This window comes from Trichoderma harzianum, assembly GCF_003025095.1.
Source record: "Trichoderma harzianum CBS 226.95 unplaced genomic scaffold M431scaffold_42, whole genome shotgun sequence".
Classification (NCBI taxonomy): Eukaryota; Fungi; Ascomycota; class Sordariomycetes; order Hypocreales; family Hypocreaceae; genus Trichoderma; species Trichoderma harzianum.
In genome coordinates this window covers 38,786-54,635 of record NW_020209290.1, presented here as the reverse complement: position 1 = coordinate 54,635, position 15,850 = coordinate 38,786, and the positions used below count along the sequence as shown (strand labels likewise).

Genomic DNA, 15,850 nt, shown 5'->3' with positions numbered 1-15,850 from the left:
AGGTTTAAAAAGATTTTAATAAATATAAAAACTAAGGGTTTAGTATTTTTTTAATTATTTAAGGGGTTATATACTTAATATTTAAGGTAATTTTTAATTTACCTTTTATTTAATACCTTATTTTATTAAGTATAAGGTTTTTAAATTAATATAATATTATAGTTACTTTCTTTTATTAGTAATAAAGTAATATCTTAGTATAAACTACTTTTTTTAATATTAGCTTAAAAGATTTTAAGGCTAGTATTCTTTTAGTAGTTATAATAGGACCTGCTATTTATAGGCTTATGTTAAAAGGTTTATTAGTTTTAGGGGGGGTATTAAGTATATTTTTATTACCTTTAGTTTTTTTTTTTTTATTACCTAAGCTAGTTATATAAACTACTAACTTAGTAGGGGAGGTTTTTTTATAAAGATTTTCCTTATTTAAGTTAACTTTAATAATAACCTTTTTAACTAAAGCTTAAGGGAGGAAGGGTAAAGTTAAGCTAAAGATTAATAACCTTATATAAGGGTTTATTTAAGTCTTTAAGTTAAATATTTTTTTAATATTAAGGACTAAGGCAGGGGCAGGTTTAGGTTTAAGTAGGTTAGCTTTATTATATTTTTACTAGCTTAATTTTTAAATTACCTAAAGTTAGGCTTTAGTTATTTATACTTTTTCCTTATTTTTAATAATTAATTTAGTAAAATACTTTAGGAAGTCTACTATATAAAAGCTATTATAGTTAATATATTAAAGTAAAAATAAGTAGTTAGTTATAGTATTATTATATTTAAAAAATAATTTACTATATTTATAATACTTTTTAGTCCTAGTGTAATTTTATAGGTTATAAAACCTAAAGTACTATAAGTATTAGGTAACCTAAAGGAGCTAGACTTAGATTTCCGCTAGGAAAAAGCTACTAAAAAGTTTAAAGCTAGGTTTAACGTCTTTATTAAAAAAAATAAAGTAGTTATATATATTAAAGGATTCTTTAAAGTTAGCTTTATAGTAGGAGATAGGTAGGTTTTTAGCCTCTGCCTTAGTATATACCTTTTTTAAAATTAGTATATTTATAGGGTAGGTCCTGCTTATATTAGTATATATTTTTAATATACTATATATAAAAAAAATCTTTTATAAATATACTTTTTTAATTTTTAAATTATTATTTTCTATTACTAGCTAAAGTATAATAATTTTATTTTTAATATTTTAATTCTTACCTCTAAAGGTGAAGCTTAATTAAACCTTTTAAAAGTAAGTAATATTTTTATTTATAAACTTTAAAATCTTAATTAATTCTTATTTAGCCCTAATAGCTAATAGCTTTTTCTATATATAGTTTAAGGGAATTTAAATAAAAATATAGTTATTAAGGCTTTCCTTAGGTTTATTAATTTTATTTATGTTTTTTTTATTAATAATAAAGGCTAGCCTTTTACTACTTATAAAGGAATATTTTAGGTTATTAATTCTTTTTTAAGGGTTTTTATTATAAGTATTTTTTTATAATATAATTTATACTTATGTAACCCTAAGGTCCTTTTAGCCTGCTTTTTTAATAAATATAGGAGCTTTTACTATAGTAGGGGTTTTAGTAATATTTAATTTATTTTTTTTATTATAAAATATATTAGCTAATATTATTTTAATTAATTAAGTAGCTTTTTTTTTATTACTTAATTTCTTAAGGTTTTTAAGCTTTTCCTTAGGGTTAATATAAAAGATAATAAAGTTTTTAAAAGTAGTATTTAAATATAAGTAAATTTATTTTACTATTACTAAAGAAAGCTAGGAGGTATATTACGCTAAGCAAAAGTTAATAATTATAATTATATTTAATATTATATCTTATTTAACCTACTATTATATATTAATTTTATTAATTTAATTTATAATTTTATTTTTAGTAAAAGATTTCCTTTTTTTATTTAAATTAGTAGCTTTTTTTATATTATTAAAAATAAAGGTAATAAAGTTTTTTAATGCTGTCTACACTATAGTTACTATTTCCGCTATACTTAGTTTTACTTTATTAAAACTAGGCAAGGGTATTTTATCTACGCTAAGGGCTTTTCTAAAGTAATTTTTTTTTTTAAAGGTAAAAGGGAGGACTATAACCTCTTTTATTTTTAGGCCTAAGGGGGTTACCTCCTTTAATAGTTAAAAGGTTATTACTAGTCCAAGGGCAATAGGTTTTATTTTATTCTAATTATTTAAAGGGTTTACAGATGTTTTTATCTTTCTAAGGTCCTTAGATAGGACCGTAAATAAAAAAATCGTAGTCGTTTTATCTAATAGCTAGTTAAACGGGTGGGAGTTTTTAGTAGTTAAGCACCTAAAAGGTGGGGTACCTGTAGATATAGGAGGGAAGCTTGTCCGCTTGGATAGATGCGTCTAGAGTAATCGTCGTAATTCGGGAGGAGTCAAAAGGGAGACGCTTACTAGTCCTGCTGGCTGTTATGACATTAGTTTCTTGCAAATCTGACGGCAAAATTATTCGCATAAACCGATGGTGATCTCATTCTTGAGATTTCGCAGGAGGTACTCGACGCAAGGTGGCGAAACCATTCCGCTTCCGAGAACGAGAATTTTTACTAAATCGGCCATATTCCTTGATTGACACGAGTTGAGCAGAAGAACGTAGTTGATAAATCGTCACGGGTAGTATTGTTACTGTAGGGAGAGCACGAACAGGTGTGTGAAAGCTTTAAAAAAAGAGCTTGTCTGACCATCCCTCCCGAGGGCCGCCGATATAGGCGACTGCCAGATACGTGAGGATCACGATGACACATCAGAGAGGGTACTAGGGCAAATGTAGACTACCTAGTGTCTCCTACGGACGTCGCTGATATTGAAGATCTGCCATCTCATCAGGTAAAATCGGACTTCGGTCTCTTGGAGTCTCCGCCCGTCCCGCTCTGATCCCGTCCCGTTTGATTGCTCAATTGAGCAAAATTTCCGGTATTTCGATGCGGCATTATTGTGAGGAGATAATCATCAAATATCGAGATTAGAGTAGGCCGAGAGACAAAACAAGCCAAACAGGTCACAGGCCAAGCGAGCTAAGCGAATATGAGTAACTAATTAATGCCCTAAGCAATAAAGGCTGGGCATAGCAACAACTGCAGTTAGAGTCGTCGAGAAGGCACGTTATTTTTATACTAAACTGTCTGGATAAGCGACAAAGGAGCCGTAACGAGCAATAAGATATATTAGGGAGGAATATTAGAATATTAGTAACAACTCGGTTTCATAATGCCACTCACCTGTCCGTTTAAATAGAAGTGGTAAGATGAAAGTGATTTTATTAGAGCAGTAACCTTTCCGCCACTGCGCCTTTAGCCGTGACTATACGCAGGATTATAGTAAGCACTCAATCGGCTACTGAGAAGCATTCCACTTTCTTAATGATTTTGATCATCCATCACGTTGCTAAACAGTGGCTATTGAATTCTAGGCTTAATTCTAAACCCACACAACATCGTTCAATTGTTAGATGACACAACAAGCCCAGGTCCCAAGGCTTGGCCATCTTTAACTACCACTTTCTCAATTGGTAACACAACGAAAAACATCCTCAGCCAGCCGCCGTTCTCCTGCTCCGGGGTGATATTCTTCCACGAATGTGCAGTTCCTCTTTGAACCAATACATCGCCCTTACGCATTACTTTCGAATTGCCCGAATCAAGCGACCACTCTACTGACCCGTCTAGAATAACAACGTAATCCAATGTAAGCGTCCGATGCATGTCAGAGACGCTTCTGGGCGGAAAATCAACAATCCGGCACATTGTTGCTTGGGAATGGACTTCCGGTGGCACGGGTGCCTCCAAGTCCTTTCGGTATGACTTTAAATCGGCATCGGCATCGGCTTCAGAAGTAATGGCCGATTGGGGTGACAGGCCACGAACTGGAAATGTGCTTGTCGAGTAGAGTTGGATATTCCTGACGGGTACTCCAGTACTGGGATTGGGGAATGGGCTCCATGGACTTGTCTCATCGAATGCTGTGCAAAAAACAGCATGACCAGTCTCTGTGTCATGAGTTGAGATAATGCGTCGAGGGATTGGGAGGGGATAAGCGTCAGAACTATCAGTAGCAGACATGATGAGAAATTGTTTTACAGAAGCTTTCCTGGATCTTCGAGGGTAAACGATGAGTGCATCAAGATATTCATGAAAGTTGAGGTGAGAAAAGCAAGACCTTTATGTGATATTGTTGGAAGGGGATTATATACATGTTATTTTGTTATATTCTCGGAGTCTCGGGGCTTATTTCCGTATCATAAGCTATTATACCACTGCAATTGTAAAGCAAGGGCTTCAAATCTATGTCCTATTTGGTATGATTGATTCCGTTAACTCCGTTATGATTTTACCAAGACCGGTCTAAGGCTGGTTTAAGGCTGGTGTGTAATACACTGGGTGTTCCTATAGTAATTCTAGGTTAGCTATTCCTAATATATAAACAAGCAGTTGTGACAAACTAGGTGTTTCTATAGTGAAATTATAAAAATAATTTGTTCTCCATCTTCGATGCTACAGCAAGCGGCATTTCAACTAAGCTGGTCACCCAAAACATACATACGGAGCGTTCCAGGAAGAGATTTGAGAAACGACAGGCCCTATAATCCCTAACCCCTAAAGCCATCGCTAATGAAGCTAGACCTCGTTCCTTTGTTGACTGTTTCGTGGCAGAGAGGCTTATATTGAGTGGCTATTGCAGAAGTGTAGCATGCCTCCATTTGCCCTCGCCTCCGGGTTCGCACGCAAGTCTGACTTAATGCCATGCTTGACTCAGAAATCACGCAGAGCAAACGCCGTTTGGTGACTACTATATGTCTTCTTAATGAATCGTTTTTTCTATTCCGAATTTTGAAGATGTAATCATTATGGCAGCCAAGCTTTCTCCCCGGTTCTTTATCACTCTGTTACTGCCTATAATAAGTTTATATTTAGAGAGATTCTTCTACACCGCTACGACGCTGAATTAGAGACTGGCATTTCCAATAATAATGACATAGATAGTGGAGTAATTCAAGTTCAGGCTGATAAGTGTCTGGTTGGATTACTCCGATGGGCAGTTGGAGCCACCTCAGGTGACAACTGGTCGGCCGTGCTGGGCAGCGTCGGTAGCATTATCACCCAGCAACACCCAGACTTCAACCCCGAGGCTTTAGGTACAAGAAGCTGAGTGAGTTGGTAAATGCTACTGCAATGATTCCTTTAGAATATCATCGTCTTACAGACGGTAAATCTGCCGCTCTTTGTGTACAAGATTAGAGACGGGTCATCGCACAGGCTTCAAGACGACATGTGAGGTAACAGCTCACAGTCGCGACCATTTCCACTTTCAATACAGCTGATGGTTGAAGACAACCTCGTAAGCAGTGAATACGTAAAAACTGTCTTTCTTCTCCAGTGGTCCTCTGTGCCGTACATATACAATATAATCAAGGCATAAAATAGCAATAGTCATTTATCATGCCGCAGCTTAGTGCAGTAGCCTCTTCTTGAAACTCTTGACCAATGCACTTTATCTGTCGGCTCCTGCATCCATCACATTTCCCGTTTGACGGTACTGCATAGGAGCACCTGGTTTTACGGCGCGTGCACTTCCAGCAGCTTAATGTAAAAACACACTCCGCTAATTACTATAAGAAACATTGTTTTCAACAGTACTAGCACCTACTCAATTAACACAGTCATTGTGCAAGACTGTGCTGATCTGAAAACTGTCTCCAGCCTAATAGAATATATAGAAATTGAAAGATGCTATAGCCTGTCTGATAATAACATAACGGCCTTTAGGGTAAGATTTCTAATGTATAAATCTTGCAGTGCCCCCTTTAGAACCCATGCTAGAGAATGCCCCTCCACGCGTAGGTAGGTTTTAGTAGCTAAAATAAACACCTTTATGTCTACCCTTAGATCGGTGCCGATTCGGCAATATTCATTCTTCGAATTGCATTATAAGTGTAGAAAATTCTCTTTCATTATTGAATCTCTTTGTACCCTCTGTTAAAGCTTCATTTGCTCAGAAACCATGGATCTCAATAATATCCTTAAAAATGAAAAGAACGATAACTCAGTTCACGCGTGCAAACCCTCGACAAACATGCACGATCTCACACGAGCAGAAACGAATAACTTGACTAAACCAGCTACCAATGAGAAACTTCAGACCGAGACTGATAATCCTCGAGACAGTCAACGTGCAGAAGGTCCATATTCTATTTACAGTCAAAGAACAAAAAAATTTCTTATAATATCTGTCTCCTTCATGGCCATTATTTCTCCACTTTCTTCAGCGGTCTATTTGCCAGCCATTCCCCTGATTAGTCGCGACCTAAATGTTTCACCATCTTTGATCAATCTTACTATCACGACTTATCAGGTTGGTTTCCTATCGTCGCCCCATGATTTTTTGATTAAGTTGCTGATTGCATTCATTTGCAGATATTTCAAGGCATTGCGCCATCTTTCATTGGAACTTTTTCTGATACTTACGGTCGTCGGCCTGCCTATATTATCTGCGGCATTATATATCTGGCAGCCAACATTGGACTGGCTCTCAATAATACCTACGTGGGTTTATTGGTTCTTCGATGCCTCCAATCGTGTGGAAGCTCGGCTACTATTGCTCTTGGCTCCGCCACTGTAGCCGACCTGGCCACCCGTGCGGAAAGAGGCAAATTTATCGGATACGCTGGGATGGGCGTGACTCTAGGCCCAGCTATTGGCCCCGTTGTAGGTGGTCTAATCTCAGAGAATTTGGGCTGGAAAGCTCTATTCTGGTTTCTTGCAATTTTGTCCGGTGTGCTTTTCTTGTTGATTTTCGTTTTTTTACCCGAGACATGCCGTTCTGTTGTTGGTAATGGCAGCATTCCCAGCCCCTGGTGGAACATGTCTCTTCTGGCTTATATTCAGCATCGAAGGAATCCAATTGGAAGTAGTTTGGAAAAGCCGGCAGCCAGAAAGAAAAGACCTAATCCATTTGCTGCACTCAAGATTCTTCTTCACAGAGAGTCTGGGATGCTGCTTGGATTTGGCTCGCTCATGTATGCTGGATATTTTTCCGTTCTCACAACACTCTCCAATGAGCTTTCTGTTCGATTTGGGTACAGTCCAGTCATTATTGGCCTTTGTTACCTTCCAATAGGCGTAGGCAGCATAATTACCAGGTGGACAGTGGGGTATTTGATCGATCGCAACTTCAAAAGGCATGCTGATAAAGCGGGTTACGAATTTACGATTAATCGTCAGCAAGACATGAGTATGCTGAACGTGGAACGGGCCCGGTTAGAAGTATCTTTACCTCTTATCTACCTGGCCTGCGGCGTCGTATTGGCCTACGGTTGGACTATGGAGAGTAAATCTTCCCTGGCTGGTATCGAGATAACCCTCTTTTTTATTGGCATGTTTTTCACCGGGGCTCTAAACGGCTTGAACGTGTTGGTAGTAGATATCAACTCAGATACGCCTGCTACAGCTGTTGCAGCGAATAACCTCTTCCGTTGCTTAATAAGTGCCGGCGCGGTGGCCATCGCCACTCCGATGATTAACAGAATCGGCTTGGGTTGGATGGGTGTGTTCATTGCAGGGGTTTGGGTGATATTTAGCCCATGCGTCTGGATTATAATGCTATTTGGGCATAAGTGGCGATCAGGCAGGATACCTATTTAAGGACCTGCCGTTCCCACTTCATCGGGTGGCATCGGACATTTAATTTCGGGGCTTCGGTCCCTCGGAGTCTCCGCCCGTCCCGCGAAATCTAGCTGCACACTTTCGTAGCTTTTCAATTCAGTATTTTGGGAGCTGAGGATTATGAACACTTGAAGTTAAAGTGGTCTAGCGAGCCAAGCGAAGGTTAAACCTGTTCAGGAGGAAAGGCAGCTGGTTGTACGACCTAGCTGACGCCGCAAATCGTCAGAACGGGCAGAGCTATGCAATCCATAGAATAAAATCTACTCAATCCAGTTCTTTCTTAACTAAAAGTTCCTCTAAAGTACCTTTTTCTCTTGTTTTTTTGCGTTGTAAGAGCTACTGTGACTACCGGTACTGTACTGATAGCCATATGTTTTTGATTTTAGAGATGAAGCTTGTAGAGCGCCCATGTGCTCAATTTGTGCCTGCAACTTAATTGCCTAGGCCTTTGTTCTAGAACCGTGATTGAAATTGAGCTGAATATTTTATATTTACTTCCTCTTACTCCAACGCAACACATTGGAGTTTTTAAGGGAATATGCGTCTTAATTCCTAGCAGCAAACCCTCCAAAATGTTTACAAATGTTTGCGTCTACAGGAACAACAAGAAGATTCTCTTCAGAAATAGCGTTCCAGAAATTCCTAAAGCTGCTTAAGGCATGGTATTGATCAATTGCTTCCTTATCTTTGCCTATTTATTCACAGCTCGTTATTATACAAGTGCAAAGTTTTGTGTTAAATTAACATGCAAAGACTCCATATTTTTAAGGGAGCAACAAGACAACATGGAAACTTTTGGAAAGGGATCACTTGGCTTACATTCAATGTGCACGATGATCTTGCTTGTTTCGTTGAAATGTTCTTCGTTCAGGCATATCTCCTCAAAAAGCTGGAACTGCAGGATCGAATCCAGAGTCTCTTCGACTTGTCTGGAGATGGTCTCCAGAAGAGTTTTGACCTTGAAATAGTTTGGAAAGCCCGTAAACTACCACCATTCGCATCAGCAGCTTTCCAACAAGTCAACTTACTCGTTCTGTTTTGCCTGGATAGGGTACGAAGAGAACTGTTACGAACAGGTCTGCCATATCTAGTTTATTCCAATGATGTTTTTGGTTTGCTTTTTGGTTTCGAGAGATTAAATATTTTGTCTGATATCCTTTATATAAGTATGCTTACCAGCAGCCCCAAAACTTTTATAAGAACGACCTTGGCTTCTTTGGATTGTGGCAAATTAGAATGAATATGAACTATGTAGTAGATCCATGCTCGGAATAAGCCGGAGGACTTTGGAACGGGTCAGAAATAGCTCTGACCGCATTGGGGTCGAGATGCGTATTGCGTTTTCGCTAGTCAAATCGCTCAAAGCAATTAATCAAGATTACTGCCAAATGCTGCATGATGATGAATTACCACAGTTGTTGGGGTTTTTTTTTTACAGTTGGCTCAGAAGGCAAACACTTGGTATGTCATGTATGGAGGCTTCGAAGGGGCTCATGCGGTATTCTGTGCATCATACAATTTTCAACGAGGGTTGGCGGGCTGCCCTACCTCGTCGTGATCATGAATAACATGGATACAGGTGTGTGTAATCTACAATAAACAAGAAAACCGCGCAGCTATTGCTCACGTCTATGAACCCGCAGCCCTTAGCTCGGTTGCCTCGGCATTCCTTAAAGCGTGAAAGAGGCGCACGAAGTGCGTACAAGATCCTTGTGCAATAGTCACAGCGCTATCTAGAAGCTAAGATATCGTAATCAAGTGATGGTAATAATTTACTGCCGAAGTTCTTTCCATATGATGAGAGCTTTTGGCCTCTGCATTCCCTTCCTTGAGCTTTGACAGGAGTCAAGATGTTCACTTAAGTTTTAAGTTAACAACCATCTAACGTATCCTACCTGGTACTCTCCTCAAACTGTACTTGACAATCATGACATGGAAGGCTTTAATGATTGCGATATAGACCTTCCCAAAAAGCCCATGGCAATGGACTACTGTAGTTACGACCATCTCCCTAGCTTCGCTATTGCTTTCCATGTAATCCATTACAAAATCTTGGTGTTCCCTTATCAGAATTGAAGTTTGAAAGTCGAGATGGCTGTCAAATTCTCCCACAATAATCTCACTGTCTGTGCGCGAGAGGATAGGGAACACTGCAATAGTGTCGATGCCCCTTTTCTCTGCTGCTGCTTGTATTTCCGTAGAGCGCTTCACGCCAAAGGTTGCCATAACTCGATCTCTAATCCGCATCAACAGTGAGAACCAGGCAGGTGGCTCGCAAAAAAAGGCCCGTGCGAGGACATCTGGTGTGTATGCTCCTGACTTAGGTATTGGGAGTGACACAGCATATGCGTCAACAAAATAAGCTGATTTGTATAACGATGCCAACTTGCTTTCACTTGGGAAACGAACGGCGTGAACGGATGATGACGGCATTCGCGTTCCTCGCGCTGGGCAAGTATGCAACGAAAGTAAGACTGGGGTACAATAACGTTGCGAATGGCAGCGCGGTCGAGTCTGCGCTGCTGCAAGCCGAAGCATTATTTAGCAGATAGGCTGCAGAGAAGAAAGGATGAAGTGATGAGCCTACCAACATGGCCAGGGAGAAAAGTAAATAGAACCTTTGGAACAAGGGTCATGTCCTTGCGCATCCGAAAATACCCGATTAGCGCCTGCAGGCGGGTGAGGAATTTTGCAATGCGTGACTCACGTTGGGGCTCACAAAGACTATGTAGCTACCTGGCCGTTTTGCGTTCGGCACAAAAGAACCAAACCCCGAAGCGGTGGCTGCATATTCAACCAAGAAGAAAAATAGCTTAGGATTCTTATGTGGGGGCATCCTCTGGACTATCAACGCCTAGGACATTAGAGCTACGTTTACAACCATGCACTGCACGACATACCTTACACGAGGAGGCTAGAAGAGCTAGGAGAGCTAAACTGCCGCAGGGTATCAGTTTCTTACAGTCTCAGACTCAGGAGCACCTTTGTCAGCTATTTCAGTTGTGATCGGGTTTCGGTCGATATTATAATACCCATTCTCTCCCACTATCCTTTGCTCCCTCCCTCAATTATCATTCAATTACATTGGCGATTGCGTGCGGTGGCCTCTGGTTCTATTCGTTCAGCAATACCTTATACCATGGCAATTACGACTGAGGGAACGTTCCAGATTGACGATGATAGCTTCTATTCCAAGACTTGGGCGGTACGTTTGGCACAGAGCATTCCGGGAGCTCTTGGATCGGTAGAGGCTGACTTGCCTATAGCCAACTGGCGCAGTTGTGGCCAAGCTAATATTAGTCCATGGTTTCAGCGACCACATCAACTGCTACAACGAGCTCTTCTCCAGGCTTGCGGCTCATGGTATCCAGATTTTTGCATGGGACCAGCGTGGCTGGGGTCGCAGTGTGACGAGATCATCCGAGAAGGGTCTTACGGGCGGGACGACGCGGGTGCTCGCCGATGTGGCTGCTTTCATTGGGGATAAGTTGCCGTCTGAATTACCCATCTTTGTGATGGGCCACTCTGCCGGTGGAGGTACGATTCTCACACTTGCGGCCGAGCCACAGTACAAGAATCTAGTATTGCAGATCCGCGGCTGGATCCTAGAAGCCCCTTTAGTGGGCTTTCTGCCTCAGCAGGAACCAAATTCTATCGCGGTGATCGCTGGTCGATTGGCATGCATGCTGTTTCCCCAGAAGCAGATGATACACTATGTGGCACCTGAACTGTTCAGCCGAGATACGGCAATTGTCGAATCAATCAGGAATGACCCCCTACGCCACAACACCGGCACACTGGAGGGTCTCGCAGGATTGCTCGATCGGACCATGGCCTTATCGTCGGGCAAGACTAAGATGGGGAGACATGTGCAGAGCGTTCTCTCATGCACGGGACCTGCGATAGGTCGTGCAGCTATGATTCTGCCGTGGAGTGGTTGGATAGGCAGGAGACGAAGGACAAGACGGTTAAGTCATACGAAGGAGCGTATCATCAGCTGCATATGGATCTTTGCCTGGAAGAGTTCTCTGAGGATTTGGCGGAGTGGATCTTACAGAGGAGTGTCTCGACTGAACAGAGTGAGATCATTTCTATGGAAGGTTAACATGAAGCCCTTTAGAGACGGATATAATAGTCTCCCTCCTAGGATGTTTCCCTTGGTTATTCCCTTCTTGAATGCCTCGAAAAAAGCTGAAAGAAGTCCTCTTTTGAACATTGGTTGTACCTGCCCTCATCTTCCTCTCAATCTCCCGACCATACGCATAGCGGGCTGAAACAGCCAATATCAAGAGGTTTTAGCATGTAAGATATGTGAGGGGGCATGTACCGGTACAGTAGAGAGGAACGATATGCTTTTCCTTGCAGAAGGCGTCCAAGTTGAGAGATTGATGACTTTCATGGCCATCCAGCACAAGGAGCCGTGTTCTCTCAATTGTACGAGGCCAAGTATATTTGTTGAATGCTGAATCCATTATAGTCCAGTTCCATTTGTATTCCACCCATTTTAGGATGCTGCGATCACCCGGTCGGGTGTTAGAGGGCTATTCTCATGCCATGCTGAGAGGTGATATTGGCCGCTAAGCACGATGAATGGCGGCAGGCAAAACCCAATTGCACCAAAGCCTTGGATAACCGCAACCCATTCTTGATTGCTAGGCTGCACTAATTTTGCATTTGAGGCCCTTTCTGAGCTTATGACCACCATTCCAGTAGATATAACGCCCATTTGGAAGCCAGTCTCGTCAAAGTTGTAACTGTTCCCATCTGTAATGCTATATTTCGCGATTGTATTGCGCAGAAGGGAGAACTACCCGCTTACCACGGCTGGATCCTTATATAAGGCTCTCTTATAGTCATATCTGCGTAATTGACGCGTTTTGAGCTCTTTATGGCGCGCAATGAACCGATAAGGCGAGCTGACTCCAACTAGCTTCCAACTACGCGCTGAAAGCAGAAGATCTGCCATAGCTCTAACATACCTGATCCGAGGAGCACAAGATCAAGTATTCAGGTTAATTATCCGTTAATAATTTTTTTCTTTTAGTTCTGTTAATTAACTTGGAATTTGGTGGGCTATTGCGTCGGGAAGTTAAACTATTTATTTTGCGGCTTAATGTTACATAACTTATATTATATATAGTAAAGTAGCTTACTAAGGACTATAAACTTATTTATCTTAAGATTCAGCATAATTTAACATTTCTTAAAAATTCTACAGTATTATTCCTATATTATTACGTTTATATCAAGACGAGAAGAACAAGGTTATATAACATAGAGTATATAAGATTAATAATAATTTCTTTATATTACAGCAATTATCTTACTATACTACACTACCTAATCATAGAACTTTATTACTATACTATATTAAATTTTCCTCCGTTAATTAATATATATAAAATATAAAATTAATAAGCTTTGTACCTAAGTAAGAACTAAACTCTATTATAATAATCCTTAGTTAATTAATATATATACTATTTCCCTAAAGGTAAATAATATACTATAATATACCTAAACTATTTAACTAAGATATAGTAATTATTAAATTAATTAAAAATAACCCCTTATGCTATAACACCGGTACACTATAGGGTCTAATAGAATTACTCGATTAGACTATGGTCTTATCGTTGGGCAAGACTAAGATAGGGAAACATATGCAGACCGTTCTTCTTATGTACGGGACCAGAGATACCGAAGCCGCTATTGAATACATGTACCCCGAATCCAAGCGGGAAGATGAGGCTACGAAGAAGAAGAAGAAGAAGAAGACATAGATGTGGAGGCTTAAGAGGCCGAAGAGATGGAGGAAGAAGAAGCCAACAATGGGGAAGACAAATCCCAAGAAATGGTTCGAGAAAGGCAGTAAAAGAGTTTCCAAGAGATGAGCCTTCCATCCAACAATTTTTGACCGCCCAGATGTTGACTGGTTTGACACATTGTTGAGAGTGCATACACAATCTCTTGTCGATGTGACAGAATATCGGAATGACATCGACAGGACTTTGTCGCACTCCCGCCGCTCAGAAATAGACGAGGCACGAGAAGGATACTTGGAGGGACTAGCTAGCATTCTAGGCGAAGCGTCTGGCTTCAGCATTTCCACCTTGTCTAAGCCATCTGGACCCCTTGGTGCCGTGCTTCACGGCCAAGTACCCTACATGAACGACGGCAGGCTTAAAGTTCAATCTTCATCATGTCATGATACGTTTCACTACCTGCCTACACACCCATCCGTTGTCCACTGTTACATGCAGTATAGCTTATCGTGACCAGATACGGGACTACTCTTGGTATTATAAATCCCTTGTCTAAAGTAACCTGGGTAATAAGTTCCCACTAGTAACATCTAAGGCGAGTGGTAGCTAATGCGTTTGGCCCGTGCCTCTAGATAAAACTAAATTAATTCGTTGCAAATTGCCAAGATATCTCGGGTTTCTGTTCGAATACCGGACCCAGGCTTAGGACACTCCGCCTGGCGGTGTCTACAGTGATTGGCCACGCCTCAGCCGTGGGAGTTTTACCGCGCGGCATTATATAAGCCTTGCAGTCCACATAGCCGTGGGTTGCATATATATGTATTCAAAGGTCTAGAAGCTCAGGTTGAAAGTTCCTACTAAAGCACAACGGCAACAAAATATAATTAAGTCAATCTGTTTCCTCCTATCTACCACAACCGTCAAGATACCGTCTTTTGCCATGGTTAAAGTTGCCGTAGCAGGCGGCACTGGTGGCCTTGGGCGAACCATTGTGGAGGCGCTCGCAAACTCCGACCACGAGACCGTCGTTTTGACACGAGAGGTATGCACAATCCTTTTTTTTTTGCACAGCAGTAGACTTATACTTCATGGCAACTAGCACAACATACATCGCACGACTATTGCTGGAGTAACCCTGGTAGCCGTCGACTACACTAATGTAGAGGCTATCGTTCGGACACTTAACGATCACCAAATCCACACGGTGATCTCATCCATGGTAATCAAAAGCTTAGAGCAATCCGAAGCTCAAATAAACCTTATTCGCGCAGCCGAAGCTGCACCGTCTGTAAAGAGGTTTACCCCCAGTGAATTCGGTACCCCCCGACTTGAAGCGTAAGTTCCGCTTTCCCAGGCCTGACCTTGATATCTTGCTGAAGAGTTGTTTGGACTAGATCGACCAAAACAGGTGCTGCCGTCTCAATCAGTTACAAAGATGCCGCAATCGCAGAGCTGGAGAAATCTCACCTCGAGTATACTCTCTTCTCTCATGGCGTGTTCATGGATTACTATGGGATGCCCAAATGCCAATCCTATATGACACCCTGGGTATTCGCCATCGACATCGCTCACAAAATGGCGGGTATCCCAGGGTCCGGCAATGTACCTGCTGTCTATACATATTCTGGAGATGTAGCCAAGTTTGTCGTGGCTGCCATAGGCCTTCCCGATGGAACATGGCATAAGCATAGTACGATGATTGGTGATCGCCGAACTTTGAACGAGGTCCTTGGTACAGCAGAATCTATTCGTGGAAGCTTTAAAGTGCAATATGACACCATGCAGAAACTTCAGCAAGGGGAGATAACCGAATTACCGTCCCATGTGCGCTTGTATTCGCAAACTGCGAAAGAGTTACTCCAGCAGCGTTTCGCTGGATTCGGTATCGGCATGGAGACCGGGGCGTTCGACTTCAACGTTCCAGCAAATGGCGTATTGTTAAATGACCTTTTTCCAGACATTCACGTGAAGTCTGTGGAAGACATCATTACAGAAGGCTGGGCTGAAAATGCCTAACATGCCGCTGCCCAAATAGAGTCGATTTTTGTGCTGGCACCTTACTGGAATTATCCACCATGAGTAGAATACTTAGAATTACTGTTTAAATTATTACTCAAGGCGAAATAGATCGAATCCACTTGAATGAGACATCAATTTAAATTAATTTAGAAATAAAAAGTATCTCTGATGTGAAATCGCTTGGCTTCGGCGTCACTTAGATTGAATATGGATACTTGGGTGGCCGCTGTACAACGGAATTCGGCTAAAAGATTGATAGAGCGGCATGGTGCTTTTAATACAGCGGCATGATCTTGCAGAGGCATGGCTATTTGCGGATTCAAAGGCGCCCAATTCTACCTTCCCCATATATACTTCCGAGCAAAGCT

General features: G+C 41.0%; 6 protein-coding genes across 6 annotated transcripts; 3 read left to right on the top strand and 3 right to left on the bottom strand.

Moving 5' to 3' along the window:
- Positions 1–3,395: 3,395 nt before the first annotated feature.
- M431DRAFT_396534 (hypothetical protein) lies at positions 3,396–4,163 on the bottom strand. Its single transcript, XM_024914834.1, has one exon. It carries the CDS (start codon positions 4,096–4,098, stop codon positions 3,478–3,480), a length of 621 nt encoding a protein of 206 aa, XP_024767221.1. The 5' UTR covers positions 4,099–4,163; the 3' UTR covers positions 3,396–3,477.
- Positions 4,164–6,109: 1,946 nt separating this feature from the next.
- Positions 6,110–7,677, top strand: M431DRAFT_526093 (hypothetical protein; the record flags this gene model as incomplete). Its single annotated transcript, XM_024920664.1, has 2 exons — positions 6,110–6,388; positions 6,451–7,677. 2 exons carry the CDS (start codon positions 6,110–6,112, stop codon positions 7,675–7,677), a joined length of 1,506 nt encoding a protein of 501 aa, XP_024767220.1.
- Positions 7,678–8,243: 566 nt separating this feature from the next.
- Positions 8,244–8,783, bottom strand: M431DRAFT_488517 (hypothetical protein; the record flags this gene model as incomplete). Its single annotated transcript, XM_024916566.1, has 3 exons — positions 8,244–8,389; positions 8,518–8,683; positions 8,727–8,783. The coding sequence occupies 3 exons, from the start codon at positions 8,781–8,783 to the stop codon at positions 8,244–8,246; spliced, it is 369 nt and encodes a 122-aa protein (XP_024767219.1).
- Positions 8,784–9,281: 498 nt separating this feature from the next.
- On the bottom strand, positions 9,282–10,337 carry M431DRAFT_514344 (hypothetical protein). Its single transcript, XM_024920212.1, has one exon. The coding sequence runs from the start codon at positions 10,129–10,131 to the stop codon at positions 9,580–9,582; it is 552 nt and encodes a 183-aa protein (XP_024767218.1). The 5' UTR covers positions 10,132–10,337; the 3' UTR covers positions 9,282–9,579.
- A 147-nt stretch (positions 10,338–10,484) lies between these two features.
- Positions 10,485–11,803, top strand: M431DRAFT_21954 (hypothetical protein; the record flags this gene model as incomplete). Its single annotated transcript, XM_024913555.1, has 3 exons — positions 10,485–10,903; positions 10,965–11,539; positions 11,605–11,803. The coding sequence occupies exons 1-3, from the start codon at positions 10,838–10,840 to the stop codon at positions 11,801–11,803; spliced, it is 840 nt and encodes a 279-aa protein (XP_024767217.1). The 5' UTR covers positions 10,485–10,837.
- Positions 11,804–14,403: 2,600 nt separating this feature from the next.
- M431DRAFT_102087 (hypothetical protein) lies at positions 14,404–15,479 on the top strand (the record flags this gene model as incomplete). Its single annotated transcript, XM_024911383.1, has 3 exons — positions 14,404–14,505; positions 14,563–14,798; positions 14,858–15,479. 3 exons carry the CDS (start codon positions 14,404–14,406, stop codon positions 15,477–15,479), a joined length of 960 nt encoding a protein of 319 aa, XP_024767216.1.
- Between the last annotated feature and the right edge of the window lie 371 nt (positions 15,480–15,850).